Genomic DNA, 19,514 nt, shown 5'->3' with positions numbered 1-19,514 from the left:
TGTCAAATAAATAAATAAAATCTTTTAAAAAATGAAAGCAAGGGAATTATTTTAAGTGAAGGACATGACACATTGGAGCACAAACAAACAGAAAAAGCTTTGCTGACCAGGGTAAAGAGCGCCATTAACCGTGGAGCCTGGTGGCTGCTCGGTTCTGCTCCTGAGGGAGGGGAAAAAAAAAATTTAACTCTCTATAATAAAGTCCCACAAAACTGGATAAAAAATTTTAAAGGCTGAGTATTTTCTCCTGGCTGTATGGGGGAGAAAGAAAAGTTACCAGTTTTTTTGCTACCTCTGCTTACTCCCTCAAAGCATGTATATTTAAAAGTATTCAAATGCCTAGTTTTGTTGTTGTTGTTGTCGTTTTGTTTTTCCAGCGACAGACCATGCGGCCAACTTGAGAACATACAGCCTTGCTCTCCCTCAGGGAGGGCAGGGACCGTGGGTACAAGATGCAGACTCCCAGAGTGGCATCTAAATCATTTGTCTCTCAGACTGATTGCTTTAGGAGGTGGAACTGAGTGCCTAGAAATTCATTTGAAAGTACTACAAGGAAGCTAAACTTGCCTGCTTGTTTTGCTTTGAAATTCAGTGTACGACTCCGCCGGGAAGCTTGGGAGCAACGTCCTGAACGGGAACGTGGACAGGCTGGGATCTTACAGCGAGTGCCTCTCCACCCGCGCTCCCTCCGGCAGTTTCCAAGGCCACTACTGCAAGATTCACATCCTGCAGGTGAGCAAGGCAGGGATCTGCACTCCGGCTCTCGGGGCACGGCTGAACTTCGTGATAGGAAACCCTGCACAACTCCATTGATTGCTTCCCTTAATAAAAAACAAAACAAAACAAAACAAAACAACCCTGAAACTCTTAAGATGTTTCACAAAATGTTAAAACTAAATTGCAAACAGCTGCACTTGCATGTTCTAAGTGTGGGATGTTACAGGGGGCCACTGTCCACAAATGGCCTAAGACTTCAGACATTCCCCCTGCCCCATTGTATGGGGCAAGCCTTCTGGACAACCTTCGTGTGGAATCCAAGGTCAAGTCCCAGCCAGTGTTTCTGGCCATTAACTCCTGACTCACCATCTGATTTTGGAATACCAACAGGAGGGTGGACTTCCCATCGCCTATAATCCAGTCCCAGAAACAGAGCTCAGAGAGAGAAATTGGGGGCTATCTTAGCCCATGGGCCTGCACTTTGAGCATCACTGCATCTGCCTGAGGTCACAGGGCTCTTTACAGTCAAAGCACATTAGTTCTTTTACTGCTGGAAAATAAAACCAGGAGCAGCGCAGCCTTCTGTTCAATACAAAAATAGACTTAATGACATCACATCACACTAATAGAAAAATAATAGGTTGGCTAGAAACCTGCATATAAAATAGCAAGAAGAAATCCAAGCTCTCTAAGATTCATGCTATAAAACGGACTTGCAATGGTTAACCATTGGAGATAGAGAAATTATCACCCCGTTCCTCTTGCCCCACTGAGGGTTAGGATAATTGTTTGAGGGTTTAATGCATGTGTACAAATGTCATATCTTTTTTTTGACCGGGTAAATGGTTTTGATATCAGAGCAAAAGGTCAGGCCTGCACAATCATGTAAGTTCCATGTTTAGAAGTAGCGTTCTGGAAATTTTTATGATTTATCTTTTCTTTATTGGGACAGGCATTCTAATCACGGGCTTGACTGATGAATAAAATCTTTACTTGAGATGTTATGTCCTGTCACAAAGAAATCGCCACTTGGCAATTCTGTTGAAAATTATAGGACCGTCAAATCTTAGCATGACCCGTACTGTGGGGGACAGGAGAACCTGGACAGAGCCCACATTGTCGTGGCTTTGATGTGAAGACGAGTGCATCTGATCTTAGGTAGATTTAACTCAAACCGCTCTGTAACGGGACAGCCATCTCCAAAGACATCTACCAATACCTTTCTCTCCCCTGTCCTAATCTAATTCTCGGGCAGCACACAGTGCGGCCTTAGAAATGAGGGCGCATGGATGCCGAGAACACGAAATGAAAGAACGTTGTGGCGTTGTGTTTTTCAGGACGGAGCCGAATACAGGGTAGGCGTGTGTGTCCCTGATTCTTGCGCAGAAGAGGATGTGACCGTGATGTCTCAGTTGGGTAGGTCCGGGATATACCCAGGGAAACTACTGTCTCCTTGGAGTCAAGAAAGGTCATTCCTTCGGGAATGAACCAACCTTTCCTCCTGATAAGTCCCCTACACAGAGAATACTGGCATTTGGGGGATTTGGGAATGGAGGCGGTGGGACAGGAAGGGAGTAGGTAGGAAGGAGGAGAGAGAATAAAAAGAGAAGATTAGGGCCGAGTCTTTCCACAGTCGAAGTTGAAATGGAAACAATTTTCCGTCACCCTCAGTGGCCCGATTAGGCCTGAAGAGAGGAGGTGGGCCGTGTCCGGTTTCCGACCGTGCGTGTGCTGGGCTGGGGCCCGTGTGTGGGAATCTGTCACAAATCCGGAAGGCCATTCTGAACTGGGACTGTGGGCAGCTGATGTGTTGTCCTAGATTAGTGCCAGGAGTCCCGTGTTCGGTCCTGGTTGTCACCTCCCCGCTGCGTGATCCTGGGCAAGTCACTTAATCTCCCCACATTTCCGTCATGTCCTCCACACGGAGAGGGCTGGGCCACGAAGACCAGTGCGCTTCCAGCCCTCTGTGGCCTTTCAGGCTCTGCTGACGGTCGCCTCACAGAATGAACACACTCTAGTTCACGTGGAAACTGGTTTGGCTTCGTCTCTCTCTCTTTCAGAATGTTCAAAGCAAGAGTTTTAAAGCCCAGAAGTGTTACTGCTAGAGTCTTTTGTATTTATTCTGGCCCTCCAACTAAGAACTAGCACGACACTTTAAAAGGAAGACACTATTTTCTACTCCCAGAACACTTCCGACACCGAATGTGTGTGTTTCCCCCCTCACATCACACAATCCTGAAGAGAGTGTTGACTCCACAGGTTAAGGGCTCATTCCCACAAGCCCATCCCCCAAGAAAGACACCAATCCCATATAGTGAGTCCCAAGGTTACCCACCCTTCTGTCTGACCTGGCTACAAATCAGGGATTCCCATCGTATCTTCCTCAGCTTTGATAATTCGCTCTCATGGCTCACAGAACGCAGAGAAACACTTTGCTGTTACTGCCTTCTTATGAAGGAAGAGCCAAATACAAGAGACACACGTGGCAAGCTGTAGGAAAGGGACTCAGCGCTTCCCCCCGCCCCCTAGCTCAGGGTGACCCTCCATTTCAGCATCTCCCTGTGTTCACCAACCCAGAAGCTCTCAGAACCCCTTTGTGTAGGGTTTTCATGGAGGTTCCATTGTGTAGACACACAATGGATTAAGTCCCCGCCCCTTGGTGATTGACTGGATCTCTGTCCCTCCCGGAGGTGGGGGATGGGGCTGGAAGCCTCTAATCATAGGGTTGGTTCCTCCCTCAACCAGCCCCTTCCTCCTGGAGTCATCTTGTTAGCATCAACTCGAGTCTGGTTGAAAGGAGCTTATTATGAATGAGAGCGTACCCTCCTCTTACCCCTGTCACCCAGGAAATTCCAAGGGCTCTACGAGCTCCGTACCAGGAACCTGGGCTGAAGACCAAGTATAGATTTCTTTTTATATCACAATATCACGCACATAGTAAACATCTTCTTTTAAGTGTTGATAGGGCGGTTCGTTTTCAATAACCTGACACCGTCCTCTGAATTTATGATGATCCCTACAGATTCAGGCCCAGTATCTGCCTCTCTAGGCAAATATTGTACATGCCGTTAAAAAGAAAACTGAATGTTATGAATTAAATTTCAATTCTAGTTCGGGTTGGCGAGGCCATCCATATCCTAGCAACGAAGATGAATGTGCCGGCTTGTTACTAGATTAGCATTTCAAGTGCATAAATGGCTCGCTAAGCCTGAGTTAATGTTCATTATTATTATTATTTTTTTTAATATTTTTATTTATTTATTTGAGAGACAGTGAGAGAGAGCATGAGAGGCGAGAAGGTTAGAGGGAGAAGCAGACTCCCCATGGAGCTGGGAGCCTGATGCGGGACTCGATCCCGGGACTCCGGGACCATGACCTGAGCCAAAGGCGGTTGCTTGACCAACTGAGCCACCCAGGTGCCCTGTTCATTATTATTTAAGAGATTTATCAATTAGCCTAGTTTTCCTGGCTAATGCTAAGCTGATTAGCCAGAGTTGACATTAGAATAAAGAGGAAGGTGAGATGTTATTATCAATACGAACGATATCTTGAGGATTGTCTTTGAGGACCTGGGAAGAGGAAGGGCCCTGCCTGGGGTGAGCAGAGCTGACAGGGGTGGATGTAGGAGCTTCTGTTCCCTAAAGTTTTTGGTGGCGTCGTCTGTGCAGGCCTCGCTTCCCCAGAACAGAGCAGGGAGTTCACAGGTGGGGACTGTCACAGACAGGCCGAGAAGAAATGAGCCCAAGATTGCAGAGAGAGGGAAGACGATTCTGGGCAGGGCGGAAGGCAAAACACAGGCAAAAAACCCTTCCCTATGCGGTTGCCATAGGCTTTTATAACATTTCAGTCACCTGACCTCACGTGAGTTCTTCAGAATGAAAATATGTCACATGGGGGTGTTGGGAATGTGGACCGAAATGAAACCAACCTCCAAGCAGGTTAATAAACACTTCATTCATCATCTTTCTGAGGACCGTGGCCCAGGGGACAGTATTTCAGGTTCTTCTAAGGACCCGTGGCTAGAGGGGATTCTATATGGGAAGCAAAAGGGGGACACGTGCTTGCAAGTTGTTCTCCAAATACGTGTGAGTCACAAGGTGTCATTTGTTTGGTTGTAAAAATCAAGGTTTTCTGATTTCCACACAGACACATGAAAGACCCTGGGTCATCTTAATGCATGATATTTCTGGGGCACCTGGGTGGCTCGATTGGTTAAGCATCTGCCTTCTGCTCAAGGCATGATCCCAGGGTCCTGGGATAGGGCCCCACACCGAGCCCCACACCGAGCCCCGTGTCGGGCTCCCTGCTCCTGTTTCTCCTCTCTCTGCTCCGCCCCGCTGCTCACTCTCTCTCTTGCTCTCCATCTCTAAAATTTAAAAAAAAAAAAAAAAAGTCTTTAAAAAAATACATTATATTTCTATCATATCTGATTGTTCCAAAATATTGCCTTCATGCCTGTGCTGAACCCGTTTTCTGGTTCTTCTTGTTTCTGAGATCTCTTTGCCATCACTTGAGAGGGTCAAGGGGGCTGACAGTCACCTCCTGAAGCTTTAGTGCACACGAATCTAGGTCAAATTTGGGTGTGATGATCACGAAGGCAGTTACCGGCTCGTTCCCTGACAGCTCACGTCGCCGTGTGTCAGCCTCGCTCGCAGTGTTCCGTTTGGCTCCTGGGACAAGAGCCGCAGACAAGGGGGCCCGCCCCTCCTGTCCTTACCTCTGTGGTCCCACCGCCTTCCCCCCGTGTGTGTCTTTCTGTTAATGAATTTTCCCTGTGTATGTAAAGACACAGGATTTATGGCCCACTTTTATCTTAACCTAGTAGGACCTCTCTTGAGTTGATTACATCTGCAAAGACCCTATTTCCCATAAGGTCGCTGTCACAGCCCCGGGGTGGGCGGGGGATGGTTAGGGCTTGGACCTTTTGGGGGTGGGAGAGGGAGAGACACAATTCAAGCAGGGCTGTGTTCAACCCAGAACACGACCTCATGCCTGGTTCCCAGTTTGCCTAGATATCGGACGTCCCTTAAAGGCCACAGGGAATCGGGAACACGGTGACTCACAGCCACCAACGCTGGGGCCCTACCCTTAGAATGCGCTTGAGAGAGAGACATCAGGCAAATCTGCGTGGAGTTAACTGGAGAGCAGTTGGGTCTGGTCACAGGGACAGCGCAGAAGATGGACAAGAAGGGACTGGGGTAAGGGTCCACGAACGCTGAGTTAGCGAATTTTATCCAGACTCATCTCTGAAGGGCTACGTATTTCCATTCTTAGGGACTCACACTCAGTCCATCTCCTGTCCTCACGGAAATTTTATAACATGTTATGGCGGCCACCGTGTCTCTGTGGGCAGTGGCCCAAAGCAGTGAGACCAGGCTGCCATCGATGTGTCGCCAACCCTGATATGTGTCCCCGTTCCTGTGCTGGTAGGCTGACTTCATCTCGCCCTGCCTAGTGTAATCAAGATTATGAGGCCACACAGAACAACGGTGCTGGCACCTCGAGGGGCGACCTCTGCCCCTACCCCGTCTCGCAGGGCTTCCCAGAGCACTGAGAAAATGGAGCTATTTTATTTTATTTACTTATTTGAGAGACAGAGAGAGAGAGAGCGTGAGCAGGGGGAGGGCCACAGGGAGGAAGCAGACTTCCTGTTGAGCAAGGAGCCCAATGCAGGACTCCATCCCAGGACTCTGGGATCATGACCTGAGCTGAAGGCAGCGGCTTAACTGACTGAGCCAGCCAGGTCCCCCTAAAATGGAGCTATTTTAATAATGCTTCCCTGAAAGGCCCACAGAAGGGTCTCAAAAGGACTCAAAAGGAATCCAGGGCGCCTGGGTGGCTCAGTGGGTTAAGCCTCTGCCTTCGGCTCAGGTCATGATCTCAACGTCCTGGATTGAGCCCCACATTGGGCTCTCTGCTCAGCAGGGAGCCTGCTTCCCCACCCGCCGCCTGCCTCTCTGTCTACTTGTGATCTCTGTCTGTCAAATAAACAAATAAAATCTTAAAAAAAAAAAAAATGAATCCAAAACATTTCACAGAATACCATTTTCTGTTCTCAGGTTAATTCAGGAACCATGTCTTGAGCGCCTATGCCTCTGGCCTCTGTGCGAGGTCCCGTGTGCGTGCCAAGGGGGGCAGAATCGGAGGCAGCAGGAGTCCCTCATGTGCGGGGCCCTCCAATTTAGAGAGCAGGAAAAGCACATGTGCCCAGAGTGAAAGGGGTCAGGAAGCACCCATGGGCACACACGTGGAGAGCTGGGGACAGGCGGCTGCGCAGAGGAGCTGGGGGAAGCCGTGGGGTCGGAGGGAAGGACCGCACTAGAGGGGCTGAAAGGAGCCGCGTGGGCTTGAGCTGACTGACCTGGGTTAGCTGCTGATGGCGTGTGGCCAGATATTGGTGGGAAACAGATCATCCAGAGCTCTCCTATGTAGACCTAGAGTCCGGCAGTGCAGACACTTCGCTTGGGCTGAATGTGCGCAGGCTGCCAGTTGGCTTTGTTTACTAGGGTAGGATTTGGCATCGGGTGTTGGGGCTTCTCCTCGGTGCTGCTAGGACGGAGGACATTGAATCCGGTCTCTCCTGGGCTTGCTCCCTGGGCGTGTGCTCACGTGTGTGTGTCCCAACTTCCTCTCACACAAGGACACTGGCTGGGCCGGGTACTGTGCTCACGTGTGTGTGTCCCAACTTCCTCGCACACAAGGACACTGGCTGGGCTGGGTACTGTGACAGCTGGGGGAGTGGTGTCTGCCGTGCAGCCCTCAGACCTAGGCCCCTCACTTTAGGGACCACGCTTCCTGCCTTCTTCTGGCCATGTCCTCCCCGATGAGATGTCTGTGGGGTCAAGGGGACGTGACCACCTTCCGCTTCTCTTCCAGTCACACTCCGAGTATCTAGAACCCCAGAATTCCCCGCCCAGCTGGCTGCCCACTCCCCTCTGAGGGAGAACTGTGGGGGAGGGTCAGGAAGGTGGGGCTTCTGTTGTCCACAATCTGCAGGTAAGGCGCTTGGTATAGGAGCAGGGAGAAGGAGGGAAGAGAAAAGTGGTGGGCCGGGGGCCGGAGGGGCCATCCGTCAGAAGCCCCCACCGGGTGCTCTTATCCCTGAGGGAGTGGAAGGGATGGGCCTGTGTGTCTGCAGGACAAAGTTGATGTGTGTGCACACACACACGTGCGCGCACACATTGTTTTGGCTTCTTGGCTAGGCCTGAGCGATCCCATGGTTGACAAGTGCAAGCATCCAGTAGCCTGGAGTGTCTGGGGTCACGAGGCAGTGTTAACCCTCCTCCCTCCTTCAGGGTCTGGGCACTGTTGTTCAATGCTTCAGACTTCATCCGGGGGCAACCGCTGCCGGGATTCCCCTGGGGCAGTGGAGGTGAAGTCAGTCAGAACTTGCTTTAATCAGCTTTGGGGCCTGTGAGGCAGCTCCCCTAGGACTCAGATGCAGGAAGATGATCATTTGAGACAACTAGGAACCTTTTCCGGCTGCCATTAAGCCTGTGCTTCTTGAGACAGGAAGAGTCAGACCTAAGGAAAAGCGTACTTTTAAAAACACAATGGAAGATGAAAGGTTTCATGGGGAAGCTCAGATGTACACTTTATCATTCTGTTGTCTTGTACTGCTTGTTACAATCAGGGCCCTAAGTCACATTTAAAAAAAAAAGATTTTTATTTATTTATTTGACAGAGAGAGAGAGAGAGAGAGAGCAAGAGAGGGAACACAAGCAGCGGGAGTGGGAGAGGGAGAAGCAGGCTTCCCGCTGAGCAGGGAGCCCGATGTGGGGCTCGATCCCAGGACCCTGGAATCATGACCTGAGCCGAAGGCAGATGCTTAAACGACTGAGCCACCCAGGTGCCCCCCTAAGTTACATTGTTTAAAAAAGGTTTTTAAGAGTGTAGGTAAACTATGAAGCTTTTTGACATCTTGATTTGGATTTCCCTGTGGCCTCCTGTCTGTGCTGTGCAGTTAAGGCACAGTGAGGACAGACATGGCAGCTGGTCAGTACGCTTCTGTTTCAGTGGAAGGTTTGTTTGGTAAATTCATGTGGGACCAGGCAGTAGCCTGGGGAGGTGGGCATTGACTCAGAGCAAATGGAATTGGATAATGAGGAAACTGCTGCCGTGTCCCCTTTGGGGACCTACTTAATGGTCACCCTCGACTGTGCTGAGGACACGTGGACACCTCCTCCTTCCCAGTTCCACCCTTAATAGGTTACGATTAAGAGTCACAATTAACACATATTGTTAATCTTACAGTAGATCCCAGTGATCTATTGGGACATTTCAGAAACCTTCACACTCATGGGAACAATGGGTATTGGAGACAGAAGGAACGTTAGAAGATGTCGTGTCCAACTCACACTTCCTCATTAGCCAGAGGAGGAAATGAGACCCAGAGAGGGGAAGTAACTTTCCCAGGGTCACACAGCAAGCAGGCTCCAACCCAAGCCTCCTGAATGCAAGTCTAGGCCATGCATTGTGGTGAACTAAGGTAGAGTGAGGGAATAAAAAGTCCACACTCTTCAGGTTCACACAGATCTGAGCGGATTCTGTCCCCGCTCCTGGCGGCAATAATAGAGACAGCTGATGTTTACTGAGCTCTGACTGTACCAGGCACTTGCTAAGTCCTTTATAGCCATTGCTACATTTGGTTCTCACAACAACCCTATAAGGAACTGTTAGCTCCATTTTACCGAGGGGAAACTGAGGCATGGGACAAGGAAGTAACTTGTCCATGGTCGTATTATAAAGGATAGATCCAGGCCCTCGAACTGCAGGACCTGTGTTCCTAGCTGCTATGCTTAAGTGCATGAGCTTCTCTAAGGAGAGTTTTCCTTGTTTGTAAATTAAGGTAAATAGTAGTTCGTTGTAGGTTTTTGGTGAATTGAAGATAATGACCGAAACGTGTCTCATACCTAAATGCGCTCTGAAGACTATATTTTTTTGGTATTCCTCATTGCCATTGCTATTGAATGAAAACATACTGAGTTCCCAACCTTTGCTGGAGTTTTGGAAGCTCCCTCGTCCTGTAGCGCTCAGCGCATGTGCCCTGATCAGTGGTACGAGCTCCTGGTTTCTTTTTAGAAATGGAAACTCTCAGGTCCCACGCCTGACCTACTGCATCAGACTGCAGGGAAGGGAGGGAGGGAGCCGTCCATGGAGCATCCCTCCCGGTAATTTCTGGGGCCCGTGAAAGTTCAAGACCATGGCCCTTGTCTTACCACTAATATCCCTACTAACTACTGACAGTGACCATGAGCTGTGCCCTGAGTTGGTGTTTCTGAGTTTCCACTGTAGACTGCAACTTTCCCCGGCCTGTGGGCTTCCGTCGTATTTTTTCATCTCATATCGCATTTATCTCTCTCATGGGAACCTGTTTCCAACAGATCTGAGCTGGCGATGGCGCCTTTTATGATTGTCCTTCCCAGTGCTGTGCTGGGAAAGGATGCGGGAGTCTGGGCGGACCACGGGTCCTGGAGAACGCGGTCCACACTGCACTGGGCTGAGTTCCCCCTTCTGTGACTCTCAGCAACTTTGTGCCTTATTTTCCCCATCCCCACATCAGATATATGAAAAGCCAGCTGCTCTTTTTAATGTCAAAGTTTTGTTTTGAAGTAATAAATATGAAAACTCTTGGAAAAGTAGATGTATTGCAAAATAAAGTATTACTAATACAATCTCTTTTTTTCCCCCTTGGTAGATATTTTAAGATACAGAAATACTTCATTTCTGGCCCCTTCTCTCTCTCTCTTTACAACAAATTCTTCCTCCTCGTCTGGCGTGGCTGTGGCTAGATGCGCTTCTGGAAAGTTCCCCTTCGACACCTTTGTTGCCGTGTGTCTGTGAGTATGGGCATCCTAGGTACCTGGCTGGGATGTGTATGTTAGGGCTATGTTATCATCTTCCACTCTCCAATGATGCGTCGTCATTTAATTTTCATTCCCGAGGGATGTCTGGCCAGGGCTCCACGGGAGATCACTATGTACCTTTAGCAAGAAACTTCGGACGTGTTCGAGAGGAAGGCTGGCCACACCCACAAGTGATTGAGTCCCAGAGTCACTGAGAAATGTGTCCTGTCTCCAAATAGTCCTGTTCTTAGGGTGTGAGTTCTGAAAACTAGTTTTTTTTTTTTTTTTTTTTTTTTAATCTGAGGCATGGCTTCTCCCACGAACACCTCAACAATCCTACTTCTAACTCTTGGTTTGTATCATGCATTGTCCTCGGGACAAACTAATAGAATTGCTGGCCTGTGGCTGGAATGGTTGGTAAGAAGCTTTCCCGAAAACCTCACTTAAATAACCACCCCGCTGGGAGATGTCCATGTCTACACCACCACCCCGTCACCCGCATCAAAGGCTACCTTTATAAAAACCAGTGCCAATTTGATAGATTCAATAAACTGGTTTAATGAACATTTTAAAAAATTGGTAACAAGGAGTTTCCCCCCAAGTTAATCTGCATTCCAATGTTTCACTCCTGTTTCTATGCGTGTGTGTGAGTTGGGTTCTTACTGATCTTGAAACTCATAATGCAAGTGAAAATACAAACATGCAAGTAGCTCCCTCAGTGTTTCGGTTGCTTTTGTTTATGAATATTTTTTTACAATTATAATAAGAAATTTAGTGAAATCCATTCATCTTTGACTTTATCATTTCTTTGAAAGATTTTATTTATTTATTTGACAGAGAGAGATCACAAGTAGGCAGAGAAGCAGGCAGAGAGAGAGGGGGAAGCAGGCTCCCTGCTGAGCAGAGAGCCCGATGCGGGGCTCGATCCCAGAACTCTGGGATCATGACCTGAGCCAAAGGCAGAGGCTTAACCTACTGAGCCACCCAGGCACACCATTTCTTTCATTTTTCATTCTAGAACGCCACTCCAACCCCTTAAAGCTGTTATCTGTATTTTGGTGGGGGGCTTGAGTGGTTTGTTTTCCCCTGGGCTGTTTTCTCTCATGTTCCTGTGGCCCTGGTGTGAGGTGAGGCTTCGTCACACTTGTCTTCTCCCTGCAGGTTCGTCACCTTACTGGGCATCTCCTTGCCCCTGGCTGGGACCATCTACGTGGCAGCCAGGGAGCGGGGGTCCGACGGCAGGTCGTCACCTGTACCTCCGGCCACCGACAGGAGTCTGCCTCTGAGAGAGACGCAGACGGATGAACCAAGAAGCAGAACAGCTTGCCCGGCCCATCTCTCACTATCAGGAGCCCCGAGCAGAGGAAAAAGTAGGCATTTTAAGAGCCCAAGACCACTCTTGAGAGGTGACTTAGATGAGTCACAGCTGGAAAGTAAAGCCTTTGGCGCTGGAATCTGGTGAATGCCGCAGGGCTTCCGAATGCCAGTGTGGAGGCTGGGTCTCTGCTCGTTACAATTCAGTCTTTGTTTGCTATCGGAGTGTGAAGGCGAGGTCGCTGAAAATGCTGCTTTCTTCCTCGGGTACAATTGTCCAGTGTATCTCCGTGCTACCCAGCGACTAGGTCAGAACGGAGCTTGGGTCGCTCTGGGTAATCCTTTAGAGAACAAATCCACGATCCCAGTGTCTATGTTCACTGTCGCAGCTACGCACATGACTCACAGAACCTTCTGGCATCACTAAGGTAAAGGATTTACATTCAGATGAAGCCAGGGGAGTAAGTGCACAGATGGTTAAAGGCTGGTGGAGGGCAGCCGACCCCGGAGCTAGATAACCTGCTTCGGGAAGGGAGAGCTGGACGGCAGTAAGCGGTTGGTCACCTTGTGTTGTGTTTTAGTAAAAACCAAGAGCATTTCCTTCATTTCTACCTGCCCATGTGGCAAGGCAAAGACCACACACACACACACCGTGAAACAAGAAGAGCATGCCTGTCGACACTTTTAGAATGCAGGGACTCGTGCCTGACAGCCCCTGCAGGTGCATATAATGGCCTTTCCCTTCCTCCAGCTCAGGGGATAAAAAATAAGACAGAGTTTCAGTGAATGGCCCAAAAGATTATGAGAATGTGATCGAGTAGCTTTGGGGAGTACATTCACTATGGAGGGTGCAGTGATGATTTTATCCAATCCTGTTTGGATCTTCAGGCAAAACTAAAAGCAAATGTAACCCCAGTGCAGACTCCCAACACTAGGAAAGTAACACAGAGCATTTTTGTGTCTGATGGTGTAGACATTTTTGTGTCTAATGTGTCCGGATGGTGTAGCAGAAGAGCCGAGAACGCTCGCCCTCCTTCCTGAGTTAGAAGGCGCCTGCTGGCCTGGTGGTCCCACCGCACCCGACGTCCTCATTGTGGGAAGCATTCACCATTGGGCTCCTACACGGAGTCTGTCCCTGCTGCTCTGTAATTTCTACTCTCAGGCCCTGGTTTGGCCGTTCAACCTAGTCTCTTGTTTCTATTCCCCCATATCAGATACTGAGGACAGTTATAATGGGCTCCCCCAAATCTCAGAGCCCCTCAGCGTCTCCTCGTGGAAAGTGGTTCAAGAACTTGACTCCCCAGCTGCCACGTAGAATTCCTCGGGTGTGGCAGAAAGACCCCCTACTTAGCAATCCCAGATCAAACCTGTCTTGGTTTTGAGCTCTGCCCTTGGTCAGGTTGTTTGACCTCTAGGAAACTCAGTCTCCACGTGCATAAAATGGGGGCATACAATGGAATTCCTGGAGGGAATTAAATGAGATATTGTGAACCGTCCTCCTGATTCATTGCTCTTTTCCTCATTCTCTTCCTTTAAGCCAGAAGGGGGCAAGGAGTGGGGCAGCTTTAACTGGCCAAGACCTCTGCTAACACTGACCTTGTCGAGGCCAGCCTGGTTCCCGGCACCTGCCACATGCTTCTAGTTATCACACTGAGGGGGAGCCCACAGCCCCCACATTCACCATTGCCTATCAGCAGGTGGAAGGCTGAGCCTTGGAGCTTGGCATTTTAAGGCCAGATCGCAGGGTTTTAGGCAGACACAGCTGGTATGGAGTCAGCAATCAGCCACTGAAACGTTAGGGTTTTAGTCCAAAATAGGACTCTCTGGGATCAGGATACAAAGCTACACTCAAGTGTGGCTTCAGGAACGTGTGTGGGGGTGGGGGTCCCATGTTCTGTTGCTGTAGCAATATATCTTGTGTTTATACCATCAGAGTAAAATATCATATCCTGAATGGTTGGAAATGAAAATTGAGATGGAGAGAGCTCTAGGCTCAGCATCTTTTTCCTTCTCCATTTTTCCACTCACTAGCGAGTCAAATCAACATAAGACTACCGTGTCTTCTAGAAGTTTAGAGCCAAATTGGGCATTTCAGAGTCTTGGTTCTTTATCCTCCAAATAATCACGGCATTCGCTTAGAGCGGTTTCCTGTTCCATGAGCCTGTCGTTTCCTACTTAGATGAGAAAAATATGAGAGCATGTTCGAGGAAGCTTCCATGAAATAAATAGCCGTGGGTTTCAGCCCCTGGAAGTCAGGGCTCTTAATCTGTGGTCAGATGCTTGAAGTGAGCTCACAGTAATAATCACTGAGAAAATCCAAAGGGGCCTCGACGTTTTCCAACACATCGTCATACCCTGTGGTTCTCCAACCTTGGTGCGCCTCGGAAGCAGCTGGAGGGCTTGTCACAGCCCAGGTTGCAGGGCTGGAAAGATTCTGAGTCAGTAGGTCTGGGGTGGGACCTGGGACTGTGCCTTTCTAACAGGTTCTCGGGTCATGCTGAAGCTGCTCGACTGGGGTACCCCCACCCCCCAACTACGAGAACCGCTGATGCATCATTTCACCTGATCCTCCCCAGGCCCCTTCGGCTTCTCCTTTCCATTTACAAATGAGTACAGAGAGGCTGTTCTCCTCCGCACAGACCAGTTATTTTCAGACACTAGTATAAGCTGCTACTAGTTAAGCTTACCCGCAAGCAGAATTTAGATGGAAAGAAAATCAAATGGTAGCAAAATGTATTCAGTCCTCGCTTGCCAACGTAGACATCAGGCTGGATATTTGACAAACGTGCTCAAGTGCTCCCAGGAGCCCGGCCAAAATGCCTGCTCAGTTTAAAAGTGAGGGAAGAGGTCCCGGGAGGCAGAAGGGTGGGTGATACTGGGTAGAGCCCGTGGCTGCCTCTCTCCACGTGGCAGTGGCTTCTCAGGAGCCTAGGGGAGCCGGGACTCGGGGCGTGGGACACGGCTGACTGTGCCGTGCCAAGCGCTGGTGAGCTCCGTGCCTCCAGGCAGGGACACTGGAGAGTGACTCCAAGGGAAAAACTCATATTTACCGCTGGAACCTCAAAAAGTTGGGCAATTACATTCTCCCATCGAAGAAGCTGAGTTAGGTTTCCAGCACCTGTTACACCAGCTCTCATCTGGAAGTCTCAGTTCTGCAGCCTTGTGCCTGCAATGTTTAAGCCCAAGCCACATCCAGGAGAAAGCACGAGTCTCTCAGAGTGGCTTGAGCTTTCCTTCGAGGGTCCCGGTTCCCAGTTCCAGCTGTCTGGCGTTAATCTACGTGAGTCCAATTGAAATTTTTTAGAAATTAAGAGGAGTAAGTGAAGTGGAAGAGATGAAAGCGATCGGGCTTATCGCAGTGAGCAGAGTGGCGGTGATGTCACCTCGTTTGTCCTTCATGGTAACCCTAAGATTGTGGGATCTACTTTGATTCCCATTTCCTAGATGCGGAAACACAGGCACAGAGGGGTTAACTGACTCGCCAGAGGTTACAGAGCGTCTAGGAAAACAGAGGTGGATTCAGAGCCAGGAGCATTTCACTGTAAGGCCCGGCTCCTTAGCGGCTGTCCTGCCTGCCCCTCTGTTTGCACCCCTGCACGTGACAGGCAGGGGTGTTGTTTGCAAACAGTTCTTCCTTGGGAAGACAGAAGGAATGCCATTCCGAGTGGAACGCTGGCTTTATGGAGCCGGTGGTTCCTGAATGATCTCTAAGTCCCCCCCACCCCTACTTTGTAAAACAGGACAGGGGTCAGGTGCTGGCATTCCTGGGGCCTGAGCTCGGTTAGCGTAGTCTGTGCGTGGCAGTGTGGGCACCGGCCACCAGCAGGCATGTTGGGGCAAGTCCAGGGTTACAGACCACATCCGAAGCTGCGCAGACAGAGCAGAAGGGTACCCCGGGGAACTGGGCTGAGCAGCCCGGGGTCCCAGCGAAGATGTGTCTGTGTGACACGGTGTGTGTGTGTGTTTCAGCTCTTATTTGTGGGGCAGCGTGTGGACCGACCTGGCTCTCAGGGTGGTTGGTGACACCTGCGTTCTCGTCCAGGATTTTCAGGAGCCATGGAGCACGCTCTGAAATGCTTCTCTTGGCAGAAGACCGTGCCGGCCGTCTGGACATTGGAGACACCAGGACGCACGTGCTCCGTGCTCAACGGCATCCGGGTTCTGAGTCTCCTCTGGATCGTGTCGGGGCACACCGGGCAGATGACCGCGTGGCTATCTTTGGGTGAGGAGAACCGACGAGCTCCCATGAGCAGTGGAGGGAGAGAGAAGCTTCCACGCGAGGGGAGCCCGTTGGGCCAGGGGCACAAGGCTGCACCTTCCCCCAGAGCAGCCTTCCGTTTTAGACACACAGCCATGACCTCCTGCAAGCGAGTGTCCCAGGCCAGTGCCCAGCTGTCGCTTGACCTCCTCCTGGGTATGAATCGGGCCCCTGAGGGACAGGAGCACGGTGATACCCGAGGATTGCGTAGTCACTGTCCAAAGAGCTGGATTCCTTCTAGTAATGATGAAGGAATCCAGAAACTGGTGTTTCTTTCTCCTGGAAACATAGTCATACGAAAAGGGGAAAAAATACTGGGCACTGGTGTGAATTAGTGTTTCTCCGCCTTCTGCCTGTTGCCTCCCTCCCAGTGCATGCCAGGAGGATCAGCCCTTGATAAGTGGGGTCAACCCGTGGGGCAGAGTTGAGGGGAGGTGTCAGCCTGGGGCGGTTTGAAGAAGCTGCCCGGCCATCTGCACCGGCCCGTGGTGGGGTGACGCTGCCGTGGCCCCCCGTGGAGCTGTGGGCCCTGGGAGAGAAGGAAGCCGCTCAAAGCCTCGGTTACCACTCCGTGGTGGACACTTTGAGGTGCCTAATTCTTAATCCAAGACACCTTCTCCTCTCAAGCTGTGGGGCTGCCCGAAATCCTCTTGAGGTTAAGAAAGTTGAAGGCATTCCTTTTGCTTGTTCGGAAAACACAGATCCCGTGACTTTCTTCTGGGAGACAAAAAGACACTGTGTTCGTGTCTGTTGCAGATAATGTGCTCGAGTGGAGAAAGAGAGTGCTTAAAAACCCCCTCTACCTTTATTCTCGGAGCGGCCCCTTCTACCTGGGGGTCGACACATTCTTCCTGGTCAGGTAATGGGGTGTTTTCTCCGCTGTTGTATGCACGTGGCTGTTCGGGGATGTGTGCGCGGGTGTGATGCCATCATGACTTTAGTGAGAAAAACGGAATGCCTCCCATTTATTCCGCGCCCTGCCCTCCCTTCGGCCGGGCTGTAGATAGCTCTGCTGTCCGTAGCTCCCTTCTTTTGTCTACTCGGTGTGTAAAATGAGTTGGGATGGCTGTCAGAGATTTTATTAATGTAGTCGAGAGAGAGAATGGGAGCTAGAGAGTGAGAAAGAGCAGGAGCGGGGGGAGGGGCAGAGGGAGAAGCAGACCCCCCGCTGAGCAGGGAGCCCCATGAGGAACTCAAAGCCAGGACCCTGGGATCACGACCTGAGCCGAAGGCAGACGCTTAGCCCACTGAGCCACTCAGGTGTCCCTCTAAATTTTTTTTTAACGAAAGGAGATTTTATCGGACTCAAAATGGTTTATTTCAGTGATTCTCAAATTCTGGTCCATGGACGGATGCAAATCCATGATGAACTTGGTGGTTCTCACTAGAGTGAATCGTGAACAAATCTGAAAATGGTGTGACATTGCCTAACGCTTTCTTTATCTAAACAGACGACTGAGAGGCCCATTGTCTTGATCGCCTGATGAATGTCAGGTGGTGTGTTAAGTGCTACAGCTTTACCTCACGTAATCCTAATGATGCCCCCAGAACAGGGGACTACCAAGTCCCCATTTTTCATTTTTTGCTGTTGCTCAGGTGAAACCCACATTAACATGAAATCGAGCCCCTCGAGTGAACCATCCAGCGGCACTTAGTACATTTCCAGGAATGGGCCACCGCGCCTTCTAACTGGTTCCGAGAAACACGTTCAGCAGCCCCACCGGAGCCCTCATACCCACTGAGCAGTTCTTCCCCACTCCCCCCGCCCCCAAGTCCTGGAAATCTACTCTCTGAATCTGCGGATTTACCTCTTCTGGTTATTTCGCCTAAATGGACCTCACAGCTTCTGGCTTTTTGGTGCCTGTTTCTTTTAGTTAGTGCGCAGCTTCTGAGGCTCATGCCTGTTGTGGCAGAACAACTTCATTTCTCTTTATGGCTGAGGATAGACGACAGAATCTCTACTTTATTTATTTATTTTTTAAAAGGTTTTATTTATTTATTTGACAGACAGAGATCAAAAGTCAGCAGAGAGGCAGGCGGAGAGAGAGAGGAAGAAGCAGACTCCCTGCTGAGCAGAGAGCCCGATGCGGGGCTCGATCCCAGGACCCCGAGATCATGACCTGAGCCGAAGGCAGAGACTTTAACCCACTGAGCCACCCAGGCGCCCCGGAGTGTCTACTTTAAAGGAAAGACTCCTGAGCCTGAGGGAAAGTGTCCCGGTGTGGACCCGCCATCCCCGCCCAGGGAGGCTGACTCTGGAGTCCACATTCTCTGACTGTCTGTGCTGACTGTCTCTACCTCCTTTGGGTTCAATGTCTCTTCCTTCGCGGGGACATGGTGACCGTAGACGCAGCTGTTTTCATCAGGTGCTAGGCAGTCATCCACCCCACCATCACCTACTGAACCCCTGCTTGCACGGCCTCGTTCTCGGTCCTGAGGCTACAACCATGGACAAAACAAGCAAGGACTTCCTGTGGTCCCATGAGTGTGTGTGTGTGGGTCCAGCCATAAGCAAACAAAGAAATAATTTTTTAAAATGTGGTCATAGCAAATACTAGGAAAGAATACGACAGTGGCTTGTCTGAAACCGTGGTTTAGAGTCGTCAGAGAAGGCTTATCTGTTGAGGGGCTGTTGGGACTGAGCGGCAAGAAGGAGCCGGCCATGGGAGAATCCAGGACGGGAAAGCTTCAGGCTAAGGGAGCCACTAGTGCAGACGAGCTAAGGAGGGAGAGAGAGAGAGAGAGAGGGGAGGGGAGAGAGAGAAAGAAGGAGCATTTGTTCAAATACTGCCTTACCCTCCTTGTCCTGCTGGTCCCCCTGGTTTAAAATGGACCCATCACCACTCTTAACTTCCTTTTTCCTGGTTTATTTTTTCTCTTTATCTAACATACTTAGAGATGCCATTTATTTATTATTTCTGTATTTATTGTCTATGTTATTTATTGTCTCCACGGGAATATAAGGCAGGACTTTCTTCTGCTTTGGGTCCTGCTGTCACTGACCTAAGGTAGGTGCTAAGGATATAGTATTGCTCAATAATGATTTCTTTCTTTCTCTTCCTTTCTCTCTCTCAATCTCTCTTTCTTTCTTTTTTCCTTTCTTCTTCTTTTGGAAATGGTTTCTTAATTGCTTTAGCTCAAGCCTCTGGTGTGATCATTTCTTGGGGGAATGCACAGAAAGTAGGGTACAGAATGAGCTGAGACCTGGCCGCCAGGGCTAGGAGGTGGCCAGGGTGACCGCTGAGTGGCCCAGACAGGCAAAGGTCAGAGGCCACCATCTGCAGGGTTGGGGAACCATCATGCACCAGACTTTCCAGGAGGGCACAGCTGGGCCTAACCAGGCAGGCAAAGCCCAGCTACGGGAGACCTGGGCCAGCCCC

General features: G+C 50.0%; 1 protein-coding gene across 1 annotated transcript in view; it reads left to right on the top strand.

The window, feature by feature from the left end:
* Positions 1 to 19,514, top strand: part of LOC131810935 (O-acyltransferase like protein-like) — a 61,643-nt gene that overhangs the window by 15,757 nt on the left and 26,372 nt on the right. The window contains exons 2-7 of the mRNA XM_059138968.1: positions 593 to 732; positions 2,055 to 2,133; positions 10,415 to 10,556; positions 11,724 to 11,932; positions 15,919 to 16,098; positions 16,891 to 16,993. Of these exons, the coding sequence (XP_058994951.1) occupies positions 593 to 732; positions 2,055 to 2,133; positions 10,415 to 10,556; positions 11,724 to 11,932; positions 15,919 to 16,098; positions 16,891 to 16,993 (853 nt within the window). The remainder of the gene's footprint in view (positions 1 to 592; positions 733 to 2,054; positions 2,134 to 10,414; positions 10,557 to 11,723; positions 11,933 to 15,918; positions 16,099 to 16,890; positions 16,994 to 19,514) is intronic.

Source organism: Mustela lutreola, chromosome 11, assembly GCF_030435805.1.
Source record: "Mustela lutreola isolate mMusLut2 chromosome 11, mMusLut2.pri, whole genome shotgun sequence".
NCBI classification, from domain to species: Eukaryota; Metazoa; Chordata; class Mammalia; order Carnivora; family Mustelidae; genus Mustela; species Mustela lutreola.
The sequence above is the reverse complement of the archived record's forward strand: the minus strand, read 5'-3'. Positions and strand labels throughout refer to the sequence as shown.